Source organism: Andrographis paniculata, unplaced genomic scaffold (genome assembly GCF_009805555.1).
Source record: "Andrographis paniculata isolate CXL003 unplaced genomic scaffold, ASM980555v1 Contig73END, whole genome shotgun sequence".
NCBI lineage: Eukaryota > Viridiplantae > Streptophyta > Magnoliopsida > Lamiales > Acanthaceae > Andrographis > Andrographis paniculata.
The window spans coordinates 1,476,925-1,500,393 of NW_026137610.1; the positions used below are offsets into that span (position 1 = coordinate 1,476,925).

Genomic DNA, 23,469 nt, shown 5'->3' on the forward strand with positions numbered 1-23,469 from the left:
GTATGGATTCTCAGCCAACCCCAATGACAGGTTTTAAGGCCGACAATCAAATTTTCATACAATCTACGTCATATAAAAATGCTCTACAAAACCGACGAAAAATGAAATAAAATTATATTTTGTTTTATTTTTCATATGTAATAATATATTTGAAATTTATATAAAAATTAAAATAATAATAATAATGAAAAAAAATAACACTTTTCACTTGGAATGGGAAGAGTTATTTTGATAGTAAGTGTGAAGGTTGTCAACTCAAATGAAATTCCCAAGTGTTCCATCAGGGATGGCGTCGAGGTACACTCCTTGTTTTGTCGATTTAATTTGCAGGATAATATTTATTTAAACTATTTTTGCTTTACAGCTTCTTTTTTTTTTTTCAATATAAAAATCATACTTCCTCCTTTCCATATACCGTATCTGCAATATAAAAATCATACTCCCTCCGTCTCTATCTATCTGCTACACTGTAGACACAGTATTTTAGGAGTTAAAAAGTTTAAAATGAGATTAAAATGTGTAATCATTTTCAAAAAAGGAAAGTGACATGGTACGTGGGACGGATAGAAACGACGATGTGGACATGCTATGTGGTATGTGGGACGGAGGGAGTATTATATTTTTGTGCAACGCATCATTCAATAACTCTCTCTCTCTCTCTCTATATATATATATATATATATATTTTAAAAAGAGTTGAAAAAACCAAAATGCAAATTAAACCAAACCACGTAAATGAATTATAAACATGTGAATTTAATTACTCTGTATAGTTGTGCACAACAAATTACGAGCTGTAAACTTGCTAATTATCGAGCGTTGCTATATATGTTGTCAAGAATGATTCAACACGAAACTTTCACACAATAGAAATCAATATTTCAGATTTCAAATTTCTAAATATAATTTATTATACTCTCTTTCTGAAGAAGTCATTTTATATATCTTAATTTTGAGGCGGACAATAGTGTCTAATAAAATCAAATCACCTTATCCCAATTCGATATCAGTCACTACGATTTAGGGTATTAACAAATCTTGTATTGTAATAACAACCACAGGTAAATAATCTTTAAAAATAATTTTATATATAGTAAGTATATAATATACAGCAGTCATATTATTATTGCCTTCACAAGAAATAGGCAGTCACTTGTACATATCTTTAACCCATGTGACATATTGTTTCCTTCTTTATACAAAATGACATCATTACATGTTCATTCCATTAGGCACCAAATTTAACACAACCCATATGTAACGTTTTATATGAACTCATTTTGATTTCAAATCAATAACGAAATCAAGTTTTAAAAAATATCTTAGTAAATAAAACAGTCACTTATATATATATATATATATATATATATTCATACCCTAAATTAGAATTCCAACTGTGAGTCAATAAAAACAACCAAAAACTTGGAAATAAAATTGGGGTGTGTTTGAATTTGTTTTATGTAATCGTATTTCAGGACACATACGACCTTTTCAACCTCACACGTGATTCTTTACCCCCAACCTGACATGATTTTCGATGAGTTCTTCAATTTTTTTTACAGTTACAAATACCAGAGAGATGATGAATTAATCCCAAGACAAGATTAAAATTAAAACAAGCTCAAAAAAGATGAAATTATCCGAAAGAAGAAACGAATCAGGAGCAGCCATTGTTGCATTTTTGTTTCTGTATCTACAAACACTCAGCAATTCCCTTCCTCTCTCGACGAAATCCCGATGGATAATCGACGACGAAGGAGGGCAACGAGTGAAGCTAAGGTGCGTGAATTGGGTGTCGCATTTGGAGCCAATGGTTGCAGAAGGTTTGGAGAAGAAGCCCCTGAGGTTCATAGCGCGGCGGATTGCGGCGGCGGGGTTCAATTGCGTGAGGTTCACGTGGCCGACGTTCATGTTCACGAGATCGGAGTACAGTCGGCGGACAGTTTTGGAGTCGCTCAGTAAATACAATCTCACAGCTGCGAAAGAAGGAATTGTGAAGAACAATCCTCAGCTCTTGAACATGGCGGTAGTCGACGTTCATAAAGCTGTCGTGAATGAGCTGGGCAAGAATAAGGTGATGGTGGTGCTGGATAACCACGTCAGCTTTCCGACCTGGTGCTGCGCCGACGCCGACGGTAATGGCTTCTTCAACGATCGGTTCTTCGATCCCCATGAATGGCTCCAAGGCTTGTCTGCAGTGGCCACTTCTTACAAGAACAATCCTTGGGTAATTAAGCCATCATTACATACATAGTAAATATATATATATATATGTATGTATATGTTTGTGAAAGGTGTAGAGTTGCTGTATCTTATTTTATCCATTCGTATTACAATTTATACTGTCATATAGAAAGTTTTAGGATATTTAATTATTTGGGACAATGGAAAACTCACACTCATAAATTAACAATTTTAAATGACTCTTTAAAATGCATTAATTCTAACAGTTTGTTGATATGCTTTAAAACTAGTTTGTCACTGAGTTTTTACGGAGTCTCGCTGCCGGGTTAGCGAGTCGGGGGTCAAGGGGGCGAAGTCCCCTTGCCTGGGTCCGGGGGAGTGGAGTGGCCCCGGCCCGACCGAATATATATTATTGAACTTTTGTGTTCGTATTGGGTTGTGTTCTGATTTATTTTCTTAGTCTGTTCTCCTTTTTTGCTCGCGGATGTAGCCAACACTGTTGATGAACCACGTAAATCTTTGTTTTATTTTTGTGTCTTATTTGATCATTAATCCGTTACAACAGTATGTTTGTGTGACATTTTGATTTTTTCCAGGTGGTCGGAATCAGCTTGAGGAATGAACTAAGAGGGCCTAATCAAAACGAGAGTGATTGGTACAAGTACATGGAGGAAGGTGCTGAAACAATTCATGTAATAAGCAGAAATCTTCTTGTGATCATCTCAGGACTATCTTACGCCAAGAACCTTAGCTTCTTGAAGAAGAGACCAATCAGCTCAACCTACGACAACAAACTAGTGTTCGAAGCACATTGGTACTCATTCGGGACATCATCCGAGGATTGGAGTCTCCGAACAAACCAATTATGCGCAAGCGAATCCGCCAGCTCCTTCGACAACTATCTTTTCTTGATGTCAGGAGACAACCCATTCCCTCTTCTCCTCAGCGAATTTGGAGCCGACCAAAGAGGCAGCAATGAGGCCGACAACATGTACATAGGTTGCTTGATGGCAACAATGGCCGAATACGATCTTGATTGGGCTCTATGGACTTTTCAAGGAAGCTACATCCTTCGACAAGGAACGGTTAATTTAGAAGAAGTTTACGGCGTCATGAATCTCAATTGGGATTCTCTTCGAAGCGCCAATTTTCTTCAAAGATTGCAATATTTAATGCAGATCAATCAACAAGGTATGCACCAGTACCTACATATGAAAGTTATTACAGTACTGATTAGCCCTACTCAACACATAAAATATATTTATCATATGGTGTAGATCATGTGTTGACCCAATTAAATTAAATCAGCGTGACAATAATTTGATGGGGTCAGCATATGACAAGAACATACATCATATAGTATTGTAATATAACATATATTGTATCATAAATATATTATGATAATATATAATATATGCTGATTATCTTTATACGATATATTGACTTGATCAAATCAACACTATACTGATTTGATTGGATGAATGCCGGATCCGCAACCTTGTCATATACACACTCCATCCCATATCTATCTATCAATTTTCTTTTTTTCATGGAGTTTTAAAAATATTAGTATTATATTGGAATGTATAAAAATAAAAGTAAAAAAACTAAACTAATTTTATTAGTATTGTATGATATAAATGTAACGATATTTGTGTAATGTATTATAAATTAAAAGGGTATTTATAATGTTAGATAGATAGTACAACTACTAAAAAAAAATTTGATACTTTGTTATAGTACGGACCAAAATGAAAAAATAGATAGATTATCAAGGGACGGAGAGAGTATATAATTTTAGAGCTAAATTATTGCATTTTCATTAACTCTCGATATATTTCATATATTTTTTAATATTTTGCCGTATAGGGATGGGAAACTTGCCCTTCAACTACGTATTGTTCCATCCCCAAAGCGGTCTATGCGTGCAATATGAACATGGCGATAAAATTACTCTAGGAAGCTGCAAGTTCGCGGCGCAATGGAAAAAACGACATGCCAATGCAGGGCCGATCTTTCTTGCGCGGAGCGAGCGATGCTTGGCGGCGATGGGGGATGGAGAGGCTGTGATTCTTTTGAAGGAGTGCTCGACGGATCAAAGCTTGTGGAGGTCAATTTCTGCTTCGGGACTTCATTTAGCTGCCAAAAGTATCGACGGGAAGAACTTGTGCCTGGAAATGGATGATCGCGACGCTACTTTGGTGGCTCGAAGATGTCGTTGCGTCGACGATGATCTTCGAGATGTTCCTTCTTGCAATGACAATCCGCAGGTGCAATGGTTTAAGTTTGCACCGACGAATGTTGTGTGACTTTCACTTGTGAAAATAGTGAAGCCGGAATTATTAAGTTGCAGTGTTCTTTATTATCTTAATATAATATAAATATATATATATATATATATAATACTAATTTAACTCGATGATAAATTTGTTTTCTCATCTGATTATGTTTACTAGTTTTGATTTTTACATGAATTTTTTTATTTGGTATTATTTTATTTTATTTTTAGTTTTTTACTAATTTTTTATAACATAAGAATATGTAGTCACTATTTGAAAAGTGAACTTTAATTTGAGTAAATTTCGATTAAATTTAATAAATTATAAATTAAATCTGACAAGGCAAATCATACCCGACAAAATATGAATGGCAGACAAGACTTCAATGCGTCGGGAATTTGAACCCCTATTTTGTCTTATTATTATTTACTCCATCCATCTCAAAAGAACAAATATCATTTTCTATGTTTATTAGTCTCAAAACAATCTATTATTTTCTAGTTTAAGTAATTGTACTACTTATATGATATAATAAATACTTATATGAGTTATTACTTTTATATTACTAAATATTAATTAAGGTATTTTTTTTTAATTACAAATTAGTATTTCTTCTATTTCAAATATGGTGCAAGATTTGTATTTGAGATGAGAATTTAAGTGAATAATATTGAATATAATAATTTAAAAATTAAGTGATATGATGAGAAAAATATATATATATATATATTATCATGCTATAGAATAATGTATGAAGTAAAAATTAAATATATTTAATTATTTTTTATTTTAGAAATATCTCATAATATTCGGGACAAACAAAAAATATTGTAGAATATTTGGGAGGAAAATATAATAGAAATATTTATAAATTTAAAGCAAACTATATTATTCTTATGGGACCAGGTGGAGTATAAATGTGATCTTTTTGCAAAACAAACTTACAGTTGTTTTTTTTTTGTAAAAAAATAAATTATAATATTGTACATTCAATATTGCATACACAAATTTTTATACTTTACCTAAAATAATCATTTTTTCTTTTTTATCTGTGCATAAAATATGATCAATTTTTTTATTTTTTTTAAATTTATTTATCTTCAATATATTTAATAAATAGAAATAAATTTAATTAAATTTAAATAAATTTTTAACATTTTACGTTTACAAAAAATCCAATTATATTTCTATTCATTCGATAAACAATTATTTTTTTTTAAATTATATTTAAAACTCCTCATTTTTATAAAATTAGTTTTAATTTAATTATTAATTAATAAATAAATATTGTATATATATATATTTTTATGTATTTGTAATACATAAATTTTATTATTTTATAAAATATTATATATTTCATTGAGAGATAATAATAAAAATATTTAAAATATCAATTATATTACTTATATAAAAATAATATCATAATTTATTATAAAAAAAACTTACATGCACTATATAAAATATTATATCCTTAATAAAAAAAATTATTTGAAAGAATATTTTGTATTTAATTATTAATATTTTCTGAGTAACTAGAATAGTTATATTCCCAAGATATAATATATACATTCTATTATTTCACAAAAACTTTACGTTAACATAGATTGACATGTTTTAAATTTAATTTGCTATTTTTTTGAGTTTTTACAAGAGCGTCGATGCCCGGACAACAAATCAGGGGTCAAGGGGAAGTCCCCCTTGCTTGGGGTCTAGGGGTTTGGAGTAACCCGGCTCGAATATTGGGCTTTAGAGTTGGTATAGAGTTGAGTCTATCGATATATTCTTTTAGTTTATTTTTAGAAGTATGCAATTCATAACGCAACTGTTCTCGATAAAATCAGTTCTTTGTTTCTACCCGTGAACATAGCCAACACGTTGTTGGTAAATCACGTGAATTTGTGTTTTCTTTACATTTCTGTTTGTTATTGGATCATTAATTTTAATCCGTCACAACAATATAAAATATTCTCTATCCCAAAAGAAGAGTATTATATGATATAAATGACTGCGCATCATTTATTTATCTACAAATGACACGTCGAGACCTAAAACTCTAATATCATATTAGACGATATGAATGGTAGTCTCACCTAAAAGTTTAAGTTGTTAGAGATACGCATAATTTATTTATTTATTTATCTACAAACGAGAATCCGCCAACAGAAAAAAAAAGTGGTAACAGTAATATTATTTTTTTATATTATCGATACAAGTTTTTTTTACCTTAATAAAAAATATAACACTGAACAACCAAACCGTATAAGAATATATATATATATATATATTTATATATGCTCCCCCGTCCCGATTCAAAATATCATTTATACCATTTTCTTCTGTCTCATTTTAAATTATACATTTTCTATTCTAGATGAAGTTATTATACACTAATACCATAATAAATTTAATTTTTAATTAAATTACAAATATACCATTACACATACAATTATTTTTATAAAAAATAAAAATAAAAATAAAAAATTAAAAGGACAATAGGTCAAAATAAGATCACAAGTTTACTCCCCTAAGTACTCAAATTGATATCCTCTTTGATATTTAAAACAGTGCCTGGGCAATCGGTATAAATTAACTTTGCTCTGAATTTTATTTTCCACCTATAAAATAGATGTACTCATCAATTTTATTTTCCTCCTGTATAAAAATATGACTTTGATTAAATGTACACTCATCACTTACATCATATCATCATATGTTCATAAGTAAGATTTGCTTCTTTTTTCTTTTTTTTTTTTTTTTTTTTTTTTTAACTTTCCTTTTTTTTTTATTAATATATTTTTTAAGTGGGGTTGTCGAGTTCAAGTATTTAAATATTTAATGACTTTTCATTACTTACTGATTTTCATCTTATTAAATAAATGATAATCGGTAATTAGGTAATAAGATTAATGGGATCTTGAATTTCATTTTTAAAATGCTATTATTAATTATTGTATTTAAAATTTTCCTAATATAGTTTACGTAATCAAATGCATGAAAATAGATTCCTACTATAAAATTACAATTTAAAACTTTAATACTACTAAATAAAAGATAAAATTACAATTTAAGACTTTAATATAAATACAAGATAAAATTACAATTTTTTAATTGTGCTACTAATTATCAAATTTTAACAAATATTACATCAAAATACCAATTTTACCCAAAATTTTATCAATAACAAAACAATCCAAAACAACAGGTGTTTTAAAAAATATATATTTAATCAAACCTTAAACTTTAATCTATCATTTATTAATAAGCACTCACCCTTAAAATTAATCTAGTCAAAAAATTTATGAAATCAGTACCGAAAGATAAAGACTAAAAAATAGAAGTATTTTAATATAAAAATAAAATAAGTGAAAAAAAATAAAAATAGGAGTATTATAAAAATTTATTTAAAAAAATAATAAAATTAAAAAATAAAATTAATTATTATTTATTAAAATAAAAGTAAGAAAATTGTACTCTTTTGGCAAAGATGAACTTTTTTGTTATTAGTAACTTATTAATAATATGATATTATTTAATTATTATTTATATGAAAAATTTTAAATATAAATAAAAATAGTTATTTATTGAAAGATATATAAATAAATTTACTAAAAAAAATAATTATCTTTTATGATACATACCAAAAAAAAATAAAAAATCATCCGTAGCTGGAACAGAAGTAATATTAAACATAAATTTAATGGATAAGTGTATCTAGAATAAACAGTACTTATTTGTTTTGCATTTACATTATATATTTATATAATAATTATATATATATATATATATATTCATAGTAAGAGAAATATTTTGTTACATGAAATTGGGAAAATAAAAATTCCTAGCCCACCATAGCTTCAAAATTCTTAATAATTATGTAAATAAAATTCATTAAATGTCCACAAAAACACACACAGAGATATATGCCGTATATATATATATACCCCTTGGGTATGCCATCAAAATCCAACAAATTAAAACCAGTCATTTCAAGGTCCAACAATGGCGGACGAGACGAGTAGCGCAGCCATTCTCCTCCTGCTTCTTCTGCTACAAATGGTTGCATACTCTGTCTCGGCTCCCCTCTCCACCAGTTCCAGGTGGATCATCGATCAAAATTCGGGTAATCGGGTCAAGCTCCGGTGCGTCAATTGGGTTTCCCACCTGCAACCCATGCTTGCCGAAGGGATCGACAAAAAACCGGTCTCCACAATCGCCCAAAAGATCGGCCGGACCGGGTTCAACTGCGTCCGATTCACCTGGCCGACGTTCATGTTCACCAGGCCCGATTACGGCACCCTCACAGTTGCCCAGTCGCTCGACAGATTCAATCTGACCAGCGCCATAATCGGCATTGGTAAGAACAATCCCCAATTCCTGACCATGAAAGTCATCGAAGTCCACAAAGCTGTCGTCGATGAGCTCGGTAAGAACAACCTGATGGTGGTCCTCGACAACCATGTCAGCCTCCCGAATTGGTGCTGCGGCCCCGACGACAGCAACGGATTCTTCGGCGACTCCAATTTCAACCCCGACGAATGGATTCAAGGCCTCACCGCCGTCGCAAGAGCTTACAAAGGCAGTCCTGCGGTAATCCCGATTCAATCCCAATCCAATTTCTTTCAAATTTTGTTCTTCCAATGTAATGATTCTTACAGGTGGTGGGGATGAGCCTGAGAAACGAGCTACGTGGCAAAAATCAAAACGAAGCCGATTGGTACAAATATATGCAGCAAGGAGCCGAAGCAGTTCATAAAGAAAACCCTGATTTTCTTGTCATCGTCTCGGGGCTTTCTTTCGACACCAATTTAAGGTTCTTGAAGGACACCCCGTTTCGTGCGAATGTGGACAACAAGTTAGTGTTCGAAGCCCATTGGTATGCATTCGGGTCGGCTGCAGACCAATGGGTCACCAGGGCTAACTACATGTGTGGAAATGCGATCCAAAATGTCCAAAATAATTTCCTGTTCTTGACGACGGGTAACAGTCCGTTCCCCCTCTTCCTCAGCGAATTCGGCATAGATCAAAGAGGAAGTAATCAGGCCGATAACGGCTATATTACCTGCTTGCTGGCGACGGCGGCGGAGGCCGACATTGATTGGGCCTTATGGGCTTTTCAAGGCAGTTATATTCTCAGAGAAGGACAGGCTAACTTGGAAGAATTCTATGGCGTCATGGACATCAATTGGGCTCGTCCCAGAAACCGTTCTTTCCTCCGGCGCCTGCAGATCCTCGGACAAGTCAATCAAGGTACGATAATGTCGGAAAGATCAGATCTTTATAAATTATTTTTTTAAAAAAAGGATCTCTAATTTTTTTTATTTTTTCTTAAAAAACTTTGCAGTGCCCAAATCTTCGAAAGGAACGACGTATTTAATGTACCATCCACAAAGTGGGAAATGCACGCAGCTTCGGAGGGGCAAAATTGCCCTACGAAGCTGCAGGACTGGGAGCCGATGGGAGCAGCACGACGACGGCGGGCCGATAAAGTTCGCCGGCGGCGGCCGGGCCCGGTGCCTGTCGGTGGCCGGAGAAGGTCAGCCGGCACGTGTTTCGAATGATTGCACGAGTAATGGGAGTAAGTGGAAGTTTGCATCTGCGTCAGGTCTTCATCTAGCTGGTGCAGATGGGGGAGGGAAGTTTCTGTGCCTGGAGATTAATGGCAATGACTCCATGCTTGTTACCAGAAAATGTCTGTGTTTAGGAGACGATCTTGGCGATGTTCCTAAGTGTGATGTCGATCCTCAAGTGCAGTGGTTCAAATTTGTTCCTACAAATGTTTGAAAAATAATTGAGATCCGATCCTCTGATTTGTTATTTTGTGTATTTAATTTGCAAATAATTGAACTGCATTGGATAAGTTTCAATGTATCTTTTCAGTCTATATATATATATGATAAAACCAGTTAATACTTTCGAAAATTATGCTATGCATTTTTTATTTATTTACTTTAATTTTTTCTAGGAAAGAAGTATTATGTTCAGTACAATCTATTTTATTTCCAGAGTTTTGAAATCTAAACCAATTAAAAACATCAAATTTAGAAAAAGAAATGTAAATTAACACATCAAAATTCTAGTAGGGAAAATGATTTATTTATTTATTAAGTTCTGTCTAGTTACCACATCCAAAAAATATTATCTGTTAGGTTCGATATATATTGCTATCAGTTCCTTCATTTGCAAACTATATTTAGTTCTTTTGACTAACATATATATATGTTATTGTATATTTGTATTGAGGTATTATTGTAGCTTTTTTAAAAATTTTCAACCACAATAATTATATTACTCTCTTATTAAATATAGGATAATGTAAATTTATCATATATATTAAACATTGATTTAATCCTAATAAATTAAATGTCACAGAAAATAATTTCAAGACTCAAGTTAGGCAAGTCTTTATATGATACGAGGATTAAGAAGGCCATCATCACCATTATTATTATTATTATGACAAATGGAGAATTTATTTGAGCTGATTTTAAAATAATAATAGTTTAACGTAAAAATAGAATAAATAAAAGAAATATAAAGTGATGAGTATCTTTACCAAAAAAAAAAAAAGAAAAGAAAAAGAAATTATTAAAAATATAATTTTAGTTAAAGCAGAGATGATAAGTTTGGTGTAAGAAGGAAGTATATTTTTACCTACAACTACACGTTGCATGATTAGAAAAAAAAAAAAAAAAAAAAAAAGGGGAATTCATATCTACATACGCATTTATATATATTGGTAAAGAAGCATATATGATCTATAATAAAATTACATTGGCAGAACATAAAATTTTACTAAATGTTATTTGCTACTTATCATCATAGATAATGTAAAGTCATGTTTTCAATATCAACATTTCTCAAAGGTCCTTTTTATGTACGTACATATATATATATATATATTATCCACAACATTACATCCATATAGATTGTCAACGAAATCAAGATCAAGGAGAACATAATGAAAGAGGGAAGAAAGAAAGCCATTTTCTTGTTTCTTCTGCTCCAAATCCACACACTTTGTAATTCAACTTCCCTGTCAACAAAGACCAGATGGATCATCGACGAAAAATCAAGAAAACGGGTGAAGCTCACCTGTGTCAATTGGATCTCACATATGGAGCCAATGATTGCAGAGGGGCTCGAGAAGAAGCCCGTGAGCTACATAGCGAGTCAGATAGCTGCAAATGGCTTCAACTGCGTGAGGTTCACATGGCCGACTTTTATGTTCACAAGATCCAATTACAGTGCCCTCACAGTTTCCCAATCCCTGGATAAGTTTAACCTGGCAGCTGCGAAATCAGGCATCGGGAAAAACAATCCCCAGTTCCTGAACATGACTGTTGTCGACGTTCATGAGGCTGTTGTCGATGAGCTTAGAAAGCGTAAAACCATGGTGGTTTTGGATAATCATGTCAGCATGCCGAGTTGGTGTTGTTCCAGCGGTGATGGCAATGGATTCTTTGGGGATTCCCATTTTGACCCTAATGAATGGCTTCAAGGTCTCTCTATCGTTGCCAGGAAATACAAGAATAATGCTGCGGTGTGATTATACTCTCTCTCTCTCTCTCCCCGTTCTCTCTCTCTATAAATATGTTTGAATTTCGATTTTTACAGGTGATAGGTATGAGCTTGAGAAATGAGCTTCGTGGGAGGAAGCAAAAGATGGAAGATTGGTACAAATACATGAAAAGGGGTGCTGAGGCAGTTCACAAAGAAAACCCTAAAGTTCTTGTAATAGTGTCGGGGCTAAGCAGTGATACCAAGCTCGATTTCTTGAAGAACAAACCCTTAGGAGCAAATGTGGGGAACAAATTGGTTTACGAATCACACTGGTACGGATTCCAGACGCCGGCCGAGAAATGGGTCGGACAGACTAACAGACAATGTGCAGTGGAGATCCAAAGAGCTCGGAATAATTACCTGTTCCTGACGACGACAGGTCCCGGACCTTTCCCTGTCATGATGACTGAATTCGGGATTGATCAGAGAAGCACCAATGAAGTAGACAATCGGTTCGTTAGCTGCTTCTTGGCGGTTGCTGCAGAGTACGATCTGGATTGGGCACTTTGGAGTTTCCAGGGCAGCTACATTTTGAGACAGGGGAGAGTTGGGATCGAAGAATTTTATGGTGTCATGAACTTCAATTGGGATGCTCCCAGAAATCCTTCCTTCCTAAACAGGCTCAAATTCGTCAGACAAATCAATCAAGGTGCATATATATTAATATATATATATGTATATATATATTCTTGAACGATGAACATCCTAATTATTCTCAATTTCCTCAATTTGAAATATATATATACAAATCAGTGCCGAAGCGGTCGATCCCGTCGTACAGACTGTTCCATCCCCAAAGCGGCGAATGCGTGGGAATTGGGAAGAAGAAGAGGGTCCGTTTAGGTAGCTGCAAAACTGCGAGCAGATGGGAGAAACACGAGGAAGGGGGGCCGATCAAGCTGTGGGGGAAGGGGTTGTGCGTCGGCGTAGTTGGGGAGGGCGCCGGCGCCGGCGTGGCTGAGGATTGCGGGTGTGACGACATTGGGAGCAGATGGAAGTCGGTGTCGGCGTCGGGGCTGCATTTGGGTGCGCAACACGGGCGTGTTGGTGGGGGATACCTATGCTTGGAGAGGAATGGTTCCGACGCGGCGCTGGTTACGCGGAAGTGCCTTTGCGTCGGAGATGACCTTCGAGACTTTCCTCAATGTGCCGACGATCCGCAACTTCAGTGGTTTAAATTTGTCCCTGTAAATGCATGAAGGCAGGCATAAATAAATAAATTAAATAATTAATTCCATTCAATTTGTTTTTTAAATTATCTTTATAAATAAATTAATTTATGGACGGTAATGGACTACTACTATGACTTTTCCAATTTCAAAAAACCCCTATCTGCTTAAATATCCATTAATTTGGTGCGGACCGCAACCAGCCATTGCACCGCCGTCAAGAGTTACCGACGCTCCCGCTCAATTTGTGCCGGCGACGACGGTTCTTTGAGAATATTTGGGGAAGAACTGGGAGGAGAACAATGGGAAACAGGGAGCTTATATTAAGGGCTGAGGAGTTGGTGGAGTCAGCCATGAGAGGTAACGATGCGTCTCACGACGCTGCCCATGCCTTTAGAGTGCGAGACCTCGCGCTTTCGCTCGCCCGTGAAGAGGATATCTCTGATTCTCCCGAATCCATGCTCATTGTACGCCGACGGAACTAAACCCTAAACTCTGCTTTCAATTTAATTTGATTTTTTTTTTCGCCTGATCATAGCCAGATGGATACGCATTGCAATCGTCTTGATAGAGGTGCTATGTTGGCGATCTTTACTGGAGATAGGGTTTTATTTTTCTTGTCTAGTTTCCTGTTTCTAGTGAGCCGTCGTTACAATTTCCATCTCCTAATCTCGTTATGTTGTGATCTGGCAAACAATTGTATATGTAGATTTAGGTTGTCTGGATAAAAACTCAATCTTTTGTTGAAGTTCCTGTAAATGTTCATCACCGTCTTTTAATTGGCGTTTTATTGTGCCAAATTGTGCTCGAACTGTTCTTCCAAGTGTGAAAGTTGAACTTTGTATTCTTCCTTTGCAGGTCGAGTTGGCTGCACTTCTACATGACATTGGTAATGATTCTTAGTTTTCTCTAACCTACAATTGTTTTTTGGTTGTGGTCATAGAAGGTATGAGAGCTCTGTTGTCTACCATTGCTTTGCTTTCTTGAACTGATTAGTTATCTTGTCCTACAAAATTTATTAGTTTTTTCATCCCGTCCTTTCAACACTCTTTTGAGTTATGCTCAGGGCTAACCTGTATGTACAATCGATATGAAGACCCTGAGACATATTTCTGATCTCAGCTCTTGAAAATTTCAATGTAGAATGACTTTCACTAGTTTTTCTATATGTTCTAATGTTCTATAAACAACTTAGTTGAATTTAATGGTTTGATTAATAAATTGTGGTCTGAAGTTTGGCAGAAGTGTAGAGCAAACTCTTTTCCACTAAAGATCCGTATATGTGTATTTGTATATATATATATATACACGGCTTCCTTTTTCGCATGCTATCCTATAAATAAACTTTACCATATGATTTACTTCCATCGTGTCTTCATCTGTGATGTACTCATAATGTTCCATTGGATGATGAATTGCAGGGGACTACAAATACATGAGGTTGGTGTTGCTCTCGTTTTTATTTATGATCAACTCTTGTTAGTTCTTTGCTGCCAATTCATTCCATATGTTAACTGGTCAGACTGCAAGCAACAATTTGTAAATTTTATCAAATACAACATTGGAGCTAATAGTAAAGATCAACATAATGCGGAAATTACCTTTTGTTTTTGGTTAGCTATTTGTCACTATTAAAGTATGCAGTACTAAGACAGCTTAATATGTATCAGCATCTCCAATTTTTTTTTTAGCTGGAATAAGTTGCTTGGAAATTATAAAAGTAATGTACTTATGTTCACAAGGGTGATAATATTTGCCAAGTTTTAAGACATTTGCGTACATTCTATTGATCTGTTGCTCATTATTTACATGCTTCAGATGCTATCTGCTTAACATTGTTCATTTTTCCTAACATTGTGGTATACAGAGATCCATCAGATGGGAAGATTGTTGAGGAGTTTCTTGTCAAAGAAGGATTAGATGCAAACATTAGCACAAAGATCTTAAGCATCATAAAGGGAATGGGTAAGCTTCCAAAAGCATTTGTTTTACATTGATTTAGTTGGTGAGTTTTGTTTTAGTTTTTTAGTATTGGTCTTAGTTTTCTGTTTAAATAGTAGGTTGGATGTAATGTTATGGTGTATTTTTTTAAGGTCAAAGTAAGCAAGAACATCTATTAGCTATAGGTTTCTGCAGAAATTTTCTTATCCTTGCCTAATTGTTTTTCTTTTTGGTATTAACCACCGACGTCTGTTGATTATTTCACATGCCACCTATTTCGTTTTGCAATATTTTGCTTCCTTTTCACACTTCCATGGAATATCAAGAATGTTATGAATGTAATATCAGCAAGGTGATGATGATATAATAATTCAGACAGGCATCCCAATTTTCATCACTTCAAACATGATCTGTGTCTCAATTTTCAGGTTTCAAAGAGGAGGTTAGCGGACTTACAGGGACTAATCATGGTCCCGAATTCGGAGTGGTGCAAGATGCTGATCGCCTCGATGCTATTGGTGCTATAGGTAATCTTCCCTACACATTGCAGTGTTAACAATATGCACAGATATGCCGAAATTTTGTGCATCAACGTAGCTTTTCCCCTGTCATCTTATCAGGTATCGCAATGTTTACGATTTGCCTACTGAATTTCCCTCATGATCATACATCCATTAACACTTTCCAGGAATTGCTCGTTGTTTAACATTCGGAGGAAGCAGGAATAGCATCCTCCATGATCCCAAAATTAAGCCTCGAACCGATCTGTCAAAGGAGAATTACATGAGCAAGGATCAGCAGACAACAATTAACCATTTTCACGAGAAGCTTCTCAAGCTCAAAGAGCTGATGAAAACCAAGGTTTGCATGAATCAACTGCATCTCAACTTCTCCCCTTCCATGTCCAATGTTGCATTATTTTTCATTCTCGAAAATTATAAATCCCAGGCTGGCAAGAGAAGGGCAGAAAAACGACACAAATTCATGGAGGAGTTCCTCGAAGAATTCTACGAAGAATGGGACGGAAGGGCTTGAAGACAGGTATCTCCTCCATTGATTACCACAGCACATTTTGGATGAATTGGCTTCTCTAAGATAAACATTGTCTTGTTTAATACTACACCAGTTTGTGCTTTTAGATAGCATTTACCTCCATTGAAATATCTATCTCATATTATATATATATATATATGCTGATTTTGATCCAATTTTGTCATCCCCACAAACAAGTACAGCTCTTACTCTGAGGCAATTAGTTTGCATATCATAATTTGAGAAGCGTAGATCGTAGAGTATAGCAATGTTGGGTTCAAAATATCAAGCAGAAAGACTGAGTGGCATCACATGGGCATACTGACATGGCTGCAGAGGCTGAGGCAGAAGCAGAGACAGAGCACATAAACAATACTTACAATGCGATGCATACACGGACAAATATACAAAAAGGCCAGCTTTCTTTCTCTCTCTCTCTCTCTCTCTCTCTCTCTATCTTTCAATTCTATTTGAAAAGTACACTTTGCTTCACTGTTCACGTAGCTTTGGTTGGTGTAATTAATTGTTGCAAAATCTTACCGATGGGACAATGCTGTAATTCTCGTGAAATTCTATTTTCAGCATAAGTGAAAACTTAACTAGTTTTACCCTGTCTCTCCTCGAATTCTTGCTTCTGTTAATATCTTTTAGTGTTGATGTTTTTTCAAATATTAAAATGCACATTGCACAGTGCTTGGCTGTTAACTATTTATTTATTATCCTTGTCTTGTTTGACAAACCATTCTCTACGGTATTCTACAGTTGTCTTGTACATTTACTGGTGTGTTGTGTGTCTGTCTCTGTCTATATCACTGTATCTCTTTTCTCTCTCTATATATCCTCTGGAACAAAAAACGTTTCAATTTAGTCTCCACTTTCCCCACATTAAAGAGACTGGCTTTACCAACCATGGAAGCTTTCAGTCTGCTTAAATACTGGCGCAACAGCGGCGGTGCCGGCGATGTCACCGCCACCGCCGCTGACACGCGAGCCGCCACTAAGACTATTGTGGCGGGGCCTGCCGCCGTTAGTCCGTACTCCTCCGACGGAGAAGACGGGCCTTACTTTGACCTCGAGTTCGCCCTTCCTGACCAAGAAAGCGACGCCGACGAAGACCCGACTGAGGAGAACGGCGAGAAAGTCGAGAAATTGGAAAATGGAGACGAAACTGAAAGTGGGTCCGACGGGGAGGTTATATCGCTGCAGGAAGACGACGACGACGACGACGATAATGATGATGATGAAGAAGGAGAGGGGCTGAAATTCGCCGTCGCCGGCGGCGACGATTGTACGGATCAACATGCGGCGGTCTCCCTCTCCCCTTCCGATGAGCTTTTTTTCAAAGGGGATTTGGTATCTATCGAGCCTTCGAGTATTTTGCTGAATGGGTCTGAAGAGAACTCGAAGATTCCTGTGTTTCTGCTAAAATCGGCCACTAAATTCCGAGTGCTTTTGCTGAAGCTCAAGAAATCGAAACCCGCCGGCAATGGAGAGAAGGCTGAGGAAGGAGGGAAAGAAACTCAGGGCAGTAAAGTGAATGGAAAGCTTTTTGCCGTCAAATTCAAGGTGGAGGAAGTGCCGATAGTGTCGCTGTTCACCAGAGATTCGAGCTCGAAAGAAAGCCATGGCAAAGCGCAGAAGCACAATGTCCATGTCAGTGTCGATGTCGAATCTGATTCGGCATTGGAGGAGAAGAAGCTGACCAAAGAAGTGGTGCAAAAATACTTAAAAATGGTGAAACCTTTCTACGTCCGCGTTTCCAAGCGTTACGTCGAGAAGCTCAAGTTTTCCGCCGTCACCAAGCCCATGCCGCCGGCGCCGGCGCCGTCACCGAAATCCGGCGAACCAGCGCCGGTGAAAAATGTGAAGACTCAGCCGAAGCAGGTGGGGAACAACCTCCAGGCGGGGCTGAAGGTGGTCCGCAAGCGCCTCGGCAAAAGCCGGTCCGCCTCCTGCGCCGCCGTGGCGGCGCCCCCGCCCCCGCCTCCGACGGCGTCGAACCGGCGCGACGACTCGCTGCTGCAGGTCCAGGATGGGATTCAGAGCGCCATTCTCCACTGCAAGAGATCATTCAATGCCACCAGAGGTAACCCGACCCGACCCGACCCATCTATCAATTTTCGTCCCTTTCTCTCTCTATCCATTGTTATCACTTCTTCTTCACCAAATTTCAAAAAATTTTAAAATTAATTTCCGGCAGATGGAGGAGAGCCCTCGTCGTCGTCATCAATCCTCTGCCGCTCGGTCAGCGATCCATCGTATCAAAAATCAAAAGCAGCAGCAGCTCCATCATCGTCTTCAGCGGCCATGGGAGCACCACCAGCAGCAGCATATTAGATTCTCTCTCGTCCTATCATAATTTTTAAGGTAATTAATGTAAATACTAGTAGTATATTAAAAAATTACTCCATTATATATATATATATAAAAATAAATTGAAAAGCAGATGATTAGGTCAAAGTGCTAGAACTAGCTAAAGGGAAAAAAGCACCTCCGGTGAGAGATAGGGTAAGAGAGAGAGAGAGTAGTAATAGTGTATTAGTATTAGTATGATCATGGTACTGCAACTGCAAAAATCAAGACTGTCTTTTTCTATTATTTCGATTTGCGTGCCGGAATGGAATCACTTGAATGAGTATTGAATTATTACTTCCTCTTTCCAAACTCACCATCCATCCTCCATTGTCATCGTCTATACACACATTATCACACCATTGTTGTACTGCTCTGTTCTAATTTATCATCTTTATACACACGCATATCATCAAGAACAAACAATTTTATTTCAAAGAAAATAAAATAAGAAAAGGTGTAATGATTTCCTACTCCGTATGTACATACGAACACAGTCAAAAATGACAAGACGAGGGATGGGCCCCACCTTCTGTAATTTCCAATTACTTACAGCCAATTCCCTTATTAATTAATTCACACCCGTAACATTCACTGTAAAAAGCAGTAAGCTTTGAACGCTGAATTAGCAGATTTTTTGTCTATAGGTATGGAAAAGTGGTGACATGAAGCAGCCCCTAAACCCCAGTAAAAATCATTGCTTTACCCTGTTTCTTTTTGGACTCTTCTTAACCTAATTGATCATCTAATGCTATCAATTTTTGTGCACAGTAGAAATTAAAGCGGGAACAGAGTGATGAATGGTTTCTTTTTGGGCTTATATACATCTCTCCATATCTGTGTTTTTGGCATTTATGTCACTCTCCCAACTCCCCTATCTTTTATTTATTTTTTCAAGTATGAAGGAATTGCAGGTGATGTTGATTTTGATTTGACGATGATATGTTAATTAATAAATTATTTTATATTTGTGGATTAATTTGGATTATATGATCTGAGTCTATAATGGTGGGTGATGAGATTTTTTATTTGTCTGCTGGTGGGATAGTTTTCCCTCAAAAAGCAAACCCCTTTTTATTCTTTTCTTATTTTCATTGCATGCTTAATCCCCTTTCCTCCTCTCTTCTTTGACCATTGTTTCCACTCTTTTTAACCAAATATATAATAATAATAATAATAATAATATTAGTAATTAAAGAATAATAAAATTGAAACAAAAAAGTTTGACTGAGGCTGGGTATGTGGTCCATTTTTTCATTTTCAGAATATGTACGATGAGTAAATGAGAGGGCGTAATATACGTAAATATTTAAATAATGCATGGGCATGTGAAATTATTTGTTTGGTCTAATTGGGATGGTGCAGGGCCATTTAATTATCCCCACATGCCCCATCTCTTCGATTTTGCTTTGCTGTCCTTATACTCATTCTTCTTATTAATTATTATCATATTATCATTCATTTTTAATTTTTTAATTTATTTATTTATTTTTGCCTTGCCCTAATATGTCCCCAGTTTTTATGTATAATTACAACATATTGTATTGCTGTTACGGTCCACGGCCTGTTATTGGGCTGAATATTAGGCCCAATTAAAGGCACCAAGGTCTACCGCCTTTTTGTTGGGCTGAATCTTTGATCCAATTAAGATGTATGTGGAATTAGTTTAACAAATAAGGCCCAATAATTTTACTGGGCTGTAGCCTAATGGTCTATTCTTGTTGGATATCAAAAGTTTTATTTATTTTTATTAATTGTGTCCAAAAAGAATTCGCTAAAATAAAAGTAGAATGTTAGCTGTCAAAGAATTTGCCATTTCTCTCTTGTACATTTTTTGCTCTGCAAAAATATTCGGGAATTTCCGCACGTGCCGCACTCGGATTTCTGTGCTGTTCATCACGTGACGTGATTACTAAGATCTTTTGATTATTTTTTAATTTATTAAAAGAGAATTAAATATTATTTCTCCCCACTCTCCCTTTCAGTTTCTTTTTGTTTCTTTTGCTTTATTACCTTCAAATACACACACACACATATATATATATATGCATCAAATTACAGTAAATATGTAAGCTAATTGTAACATATAAATTAAATTTATGTATATTGATATAGTTTATATATATATATATGTGTGTGTGTGAATTTATGTGTGCATGCATGGAATTGGACCTAAAAAAATATTCACGTGGAGCACTTTTATGTTGTCTCCCTCACGTCGTGCCACCACACTGTCTCATCATTACATTACACCATATATTTTCATTTTTATTTTTGGGTTAAAATAATTGTTATTAATTCCATCATTTTTATTTTATTATATTCTTTTTTCCTTTCTTTGTTTCTTTTTCTTTTGGCAAAGAGAAAAGAAAATACTTAGCCCCTCGCAGAAGCCAATTAAATGAGTTGGGGCATATATTGGGTAACACATCTTATCATGGTCTGATCATGTGATTTAAAGTTCTAGTTAAGGTCCTGTCCCTCATCACCCAATACTCATCATTTAATCTACTTTAATTTAATTTCCTCGTGATCTATAGAAATACATACTCTTTCCGTCCCAAAATATTCATTTGCTTTTTGCACGTAGTTTTAAAAATATTAGTATTATATTGAGATATAGTATGAATAAAATAGAAATGACTAAAATAACCTTATTAGTATATGTGATATAAAAGTAACGACATTTGTGTAATATATTGTAAATTGTAAGGGTATTTGTAATGTTATGTAATAGTACATATTGAGATATTTTAGATATTCAGTTTTAGATTTAGTAGATTTATATCTAGATTTGATCTTATTCATAGATTAGATTACTTATATTTGAGTCTATCGAGTCTATTTAGTATTGTCTATATATAGACTCTTTATTTTGATGATCAAAAATACAATCTTATTATTTTTCCCCAAAATTTCTAACAGGACAGTTACTAAAAAAGAAAATAGATACTTTGTTATGAGATAGACTAAAATGGAAAAATAGATACTTTGTTATAGAACAGACTGAGTATAATTTATATATATAGTCATCTTCACATGTTTATGATCAACATACACGGAGGGTGTGTTCGTTTGATGGTTTTGGACAAAATTTCACTATTCATCCAAAATTTTTCCCCCCTAAAACATCAAATCAAACACCTAATTTTTCATTTTTTATATTATACTAAAAATCAATTTTACATTCAAAACATCACATCATAATCTATTTATATCACATCATACGACTATTCAAATTTAAAATTTTTACTATTCAAATCTCAACTCAAAATCCAAACCCCCAAACAAACACACATGTAGTACATTTATCATAAATCAAATTTCTACGTAACGTGCATGGGAGTATTAATATAAATTAACATTGACTAATCAAATAATTAAGGCCTGTCTAGATAGAGATTTTAGAAATTTGAAATTAATCAAAATTAATTGAGTATTTGTTTGATATATGTGATATTTTATATACATAATACATATTTGATCTTATATATATATATATATATATTTTTAAAAAAATCCCATTGAATAATTATAATGTAAAAAACTTAGAAAAGTATATATATAGATGTAAAAAAATATAGTTCAAGTGGTTATCACTAATTTAGCTGTAATAATTACCTTCTTTTCAGAAGTGATTCATCCTACTATATGTAATCATTATTAATTAATTAATGATTAATTAGGTGTGTTGATCAATTTAATTGTGTGGCTTAAAATGGTTGCTTAATGTTTCAGAATTTTTAGTGAAATTTTCAAGGTGTGAAAATGAAATAAAATCAGTTGATGGAGTAAAATAATCTAATAATAATTACAATGTCCAATTGAGGGTTAATTACTACAAATACACATATAGTCTATTTTGGTTAAACTGCTAACCATCCACTTAAGTAATCCATCTATTCACCACCTATTACAAGTACTACATACATACATACATACATATATATATATATATGTTTCTTCTCCAAAAAAAAAAAAAAAAAAATTATATTTCATTAAACTAAACAAAAAGAAACAAACAATTAAACCCATTATTATTATTGTATGAAATGAGTGATAAATTTATAATGCACTTTTATACCGTGTGCACTTTTTTGTTGCATTATTTTGGGTCGGTCCCATTAATACCAATTTAAGCAGTGGTCTTTGAATATTAATTATTAAATCAAAATATATTACAAATTAAAAAAAAAATAACAAAAATAATTCTATAAGTATCTTATAATAATATATATAATAATACAGTGACCGTAAAAGTGTGGTCTCCTCTCACATGAATTGTTTTCAATTCCTATCTAATACATATATATATATGTATGTATATTTATTTATTCAGTCATACATACAGAAAACATAATAATAATTATAATTATAGATATGGTGGTCCGACCATGTGGCATTTAGTTGGTTCAATCCATATATATACACATTCATATATAATTAAAAATATATATATATATATATATATTTATTATGAATAATTTAAAATAATGACATAAATGTATTGATTAATGATTATGGAGTAGAGAGAATAATATATTTGATAAATTAAATAAATTAAATTACATTACAGTACAGTACACAACATATATACAACGACACCGTGCCTACCAATTACCATACGCTCCTCGCCATGTCACCTCCTTTTCACGTGCCTGCTCGATTCATAACTAACAATGTTACAGACACGCCTGTATCTATATCTATATGTATATGCATATAGACACAGACAGTTAAGACCCCACCTCACGAACAATCCATGACCACTCTTCAACGCCAACCTTTCCTTTTCTAATATCCTATCCATCCCTAGCTACCCTATGTACTATAGCTTCTTATATACTAAGTCTCACATAGATTTTTATTATTTTTTTTTTCCGTAATAAATAACAAAAAATTATAATATTCCCTCCGTCCAACAAGAGCACCGTTTGTTTTTTTAACGTAAA

At 34.4% G+C, this 23,469-nt stretch overlaps 5 protein-coding genes across 6 annotated transcripts; all 5 read left to right on the forward strand.

The window, feature by feature from the left end:
• The first annotated feature begins 1,630 nt into the window (after positions 1-1,630).
• On the forward strand, positions 1,631-4,493 carry LOC127265427 (glycosyl hydrolase 5 family protein-like). Its single transcript, XM_051295207.1, has 3 exons — positions 1,631-2,227; positions 2,781-3,375; positions 4,054-4,493. The coding sequence occupies exons 1-3, from the start codon at positions 1,631-1,633 to the stop codon at positions 4,491-4,493; spliced, it is 1,632 nt and encodes a 543-aa protein (XP_051151164.1).
• Positions 4,494-8,462: 3,969 nt separating this feature from the next.
• LOC127265428 (glycosyl hydrolase 5 family protein-like) lies at positions 8,463-10,244 on the forward strand. Its single transcript, XM_051295208.1, has 3 exons — positions 8,463-9,050; positions 9,119-9,710; positions 9,805-10,244. The coding sequence occupies exons 1-3, from the start codon at positions 8,463-8,465 to the stop codon at positions 10,242-10,244; spliced, it is 1,620 nt and encodes a 539-aa protein (XP_051151165.1).
• Positions 10,245-11,421: 1,177 nt separating this feature from the next.
• LOC127265429 (glycosyl hydrolase 5 family protein-like) lies at positions 11,422-13,222 on the forward strand. The gene is made up of 3 exons (XM_051295210.1): positions 11,422-12,003; positions 12,078-12,672; positions 12,777-13,222. Exons 1-3 carry the CDS (start codon positions 11,422-11,424, stop codon positions 13,220-13,222), a joined length of 1,623 nt encoding a protein of 540 aa, XP_051151167.1.
• Positions 13,223-13,340: 118 nt separating this feature from the next.
• Positions 13,341-16,780, forward strand: LOC127265592 (uncharacterized). 2 transcript variants are annotated; one of them, XM_051295462.1, is made up of 8 exons: positions 13,341-13,659; positions 14,051-14,081; positions 14,614-14,632; positions 15,060-15,157; positions 15,562-15,660; positions 15,822-15,994; positions 16,082-16,174; positions 16,369-16,780. In XM_051295462.1, the coding sequence occupies exons 1-7, from the start codon at positions 13,495-13,497 to the stop codon at positions 16,166-16,168; spliced, it is 672 nt and encodes a 223-aa protein (XP_051151419.1). In that variant the 5' UTR covers positions 13,341-13,494; the 3' UTR covers positions 16,169-16,174; positions 16,369-16,780. The 2 variants fall into 2 exon arrangements, with proteins under 2 accessions (XP_051151419.1, XP_051151420.1); XM_051295463.1 differs by having other exon boundaries at positions 16,502-16,780.
• Positions 16,781-16,907: 127 nt separating this feature from the next.
• Positions 16,908-18,814, forward strand: LOC127265591 (probable membrane-associated kinase regulator 2). Its single transcript, XM_051295461.1, has 2 exons — positions 16,908-18,251; positions 18,366-18,814. Exons 1-2 carry the CDS (start codon positions 17,075-17,077, stop codon positions 18,500-18,502), a joined length of 1,314 nt encoding a protein of 437 aa, XP_051151418.1. The 5' UTR covers positions 16,908-17,074; the 3' UTR covers positions 18,503-18,814.
• The last annotated feature ends 4,655 nt before the right edge of the window (positions 18,815-23,469 follow it).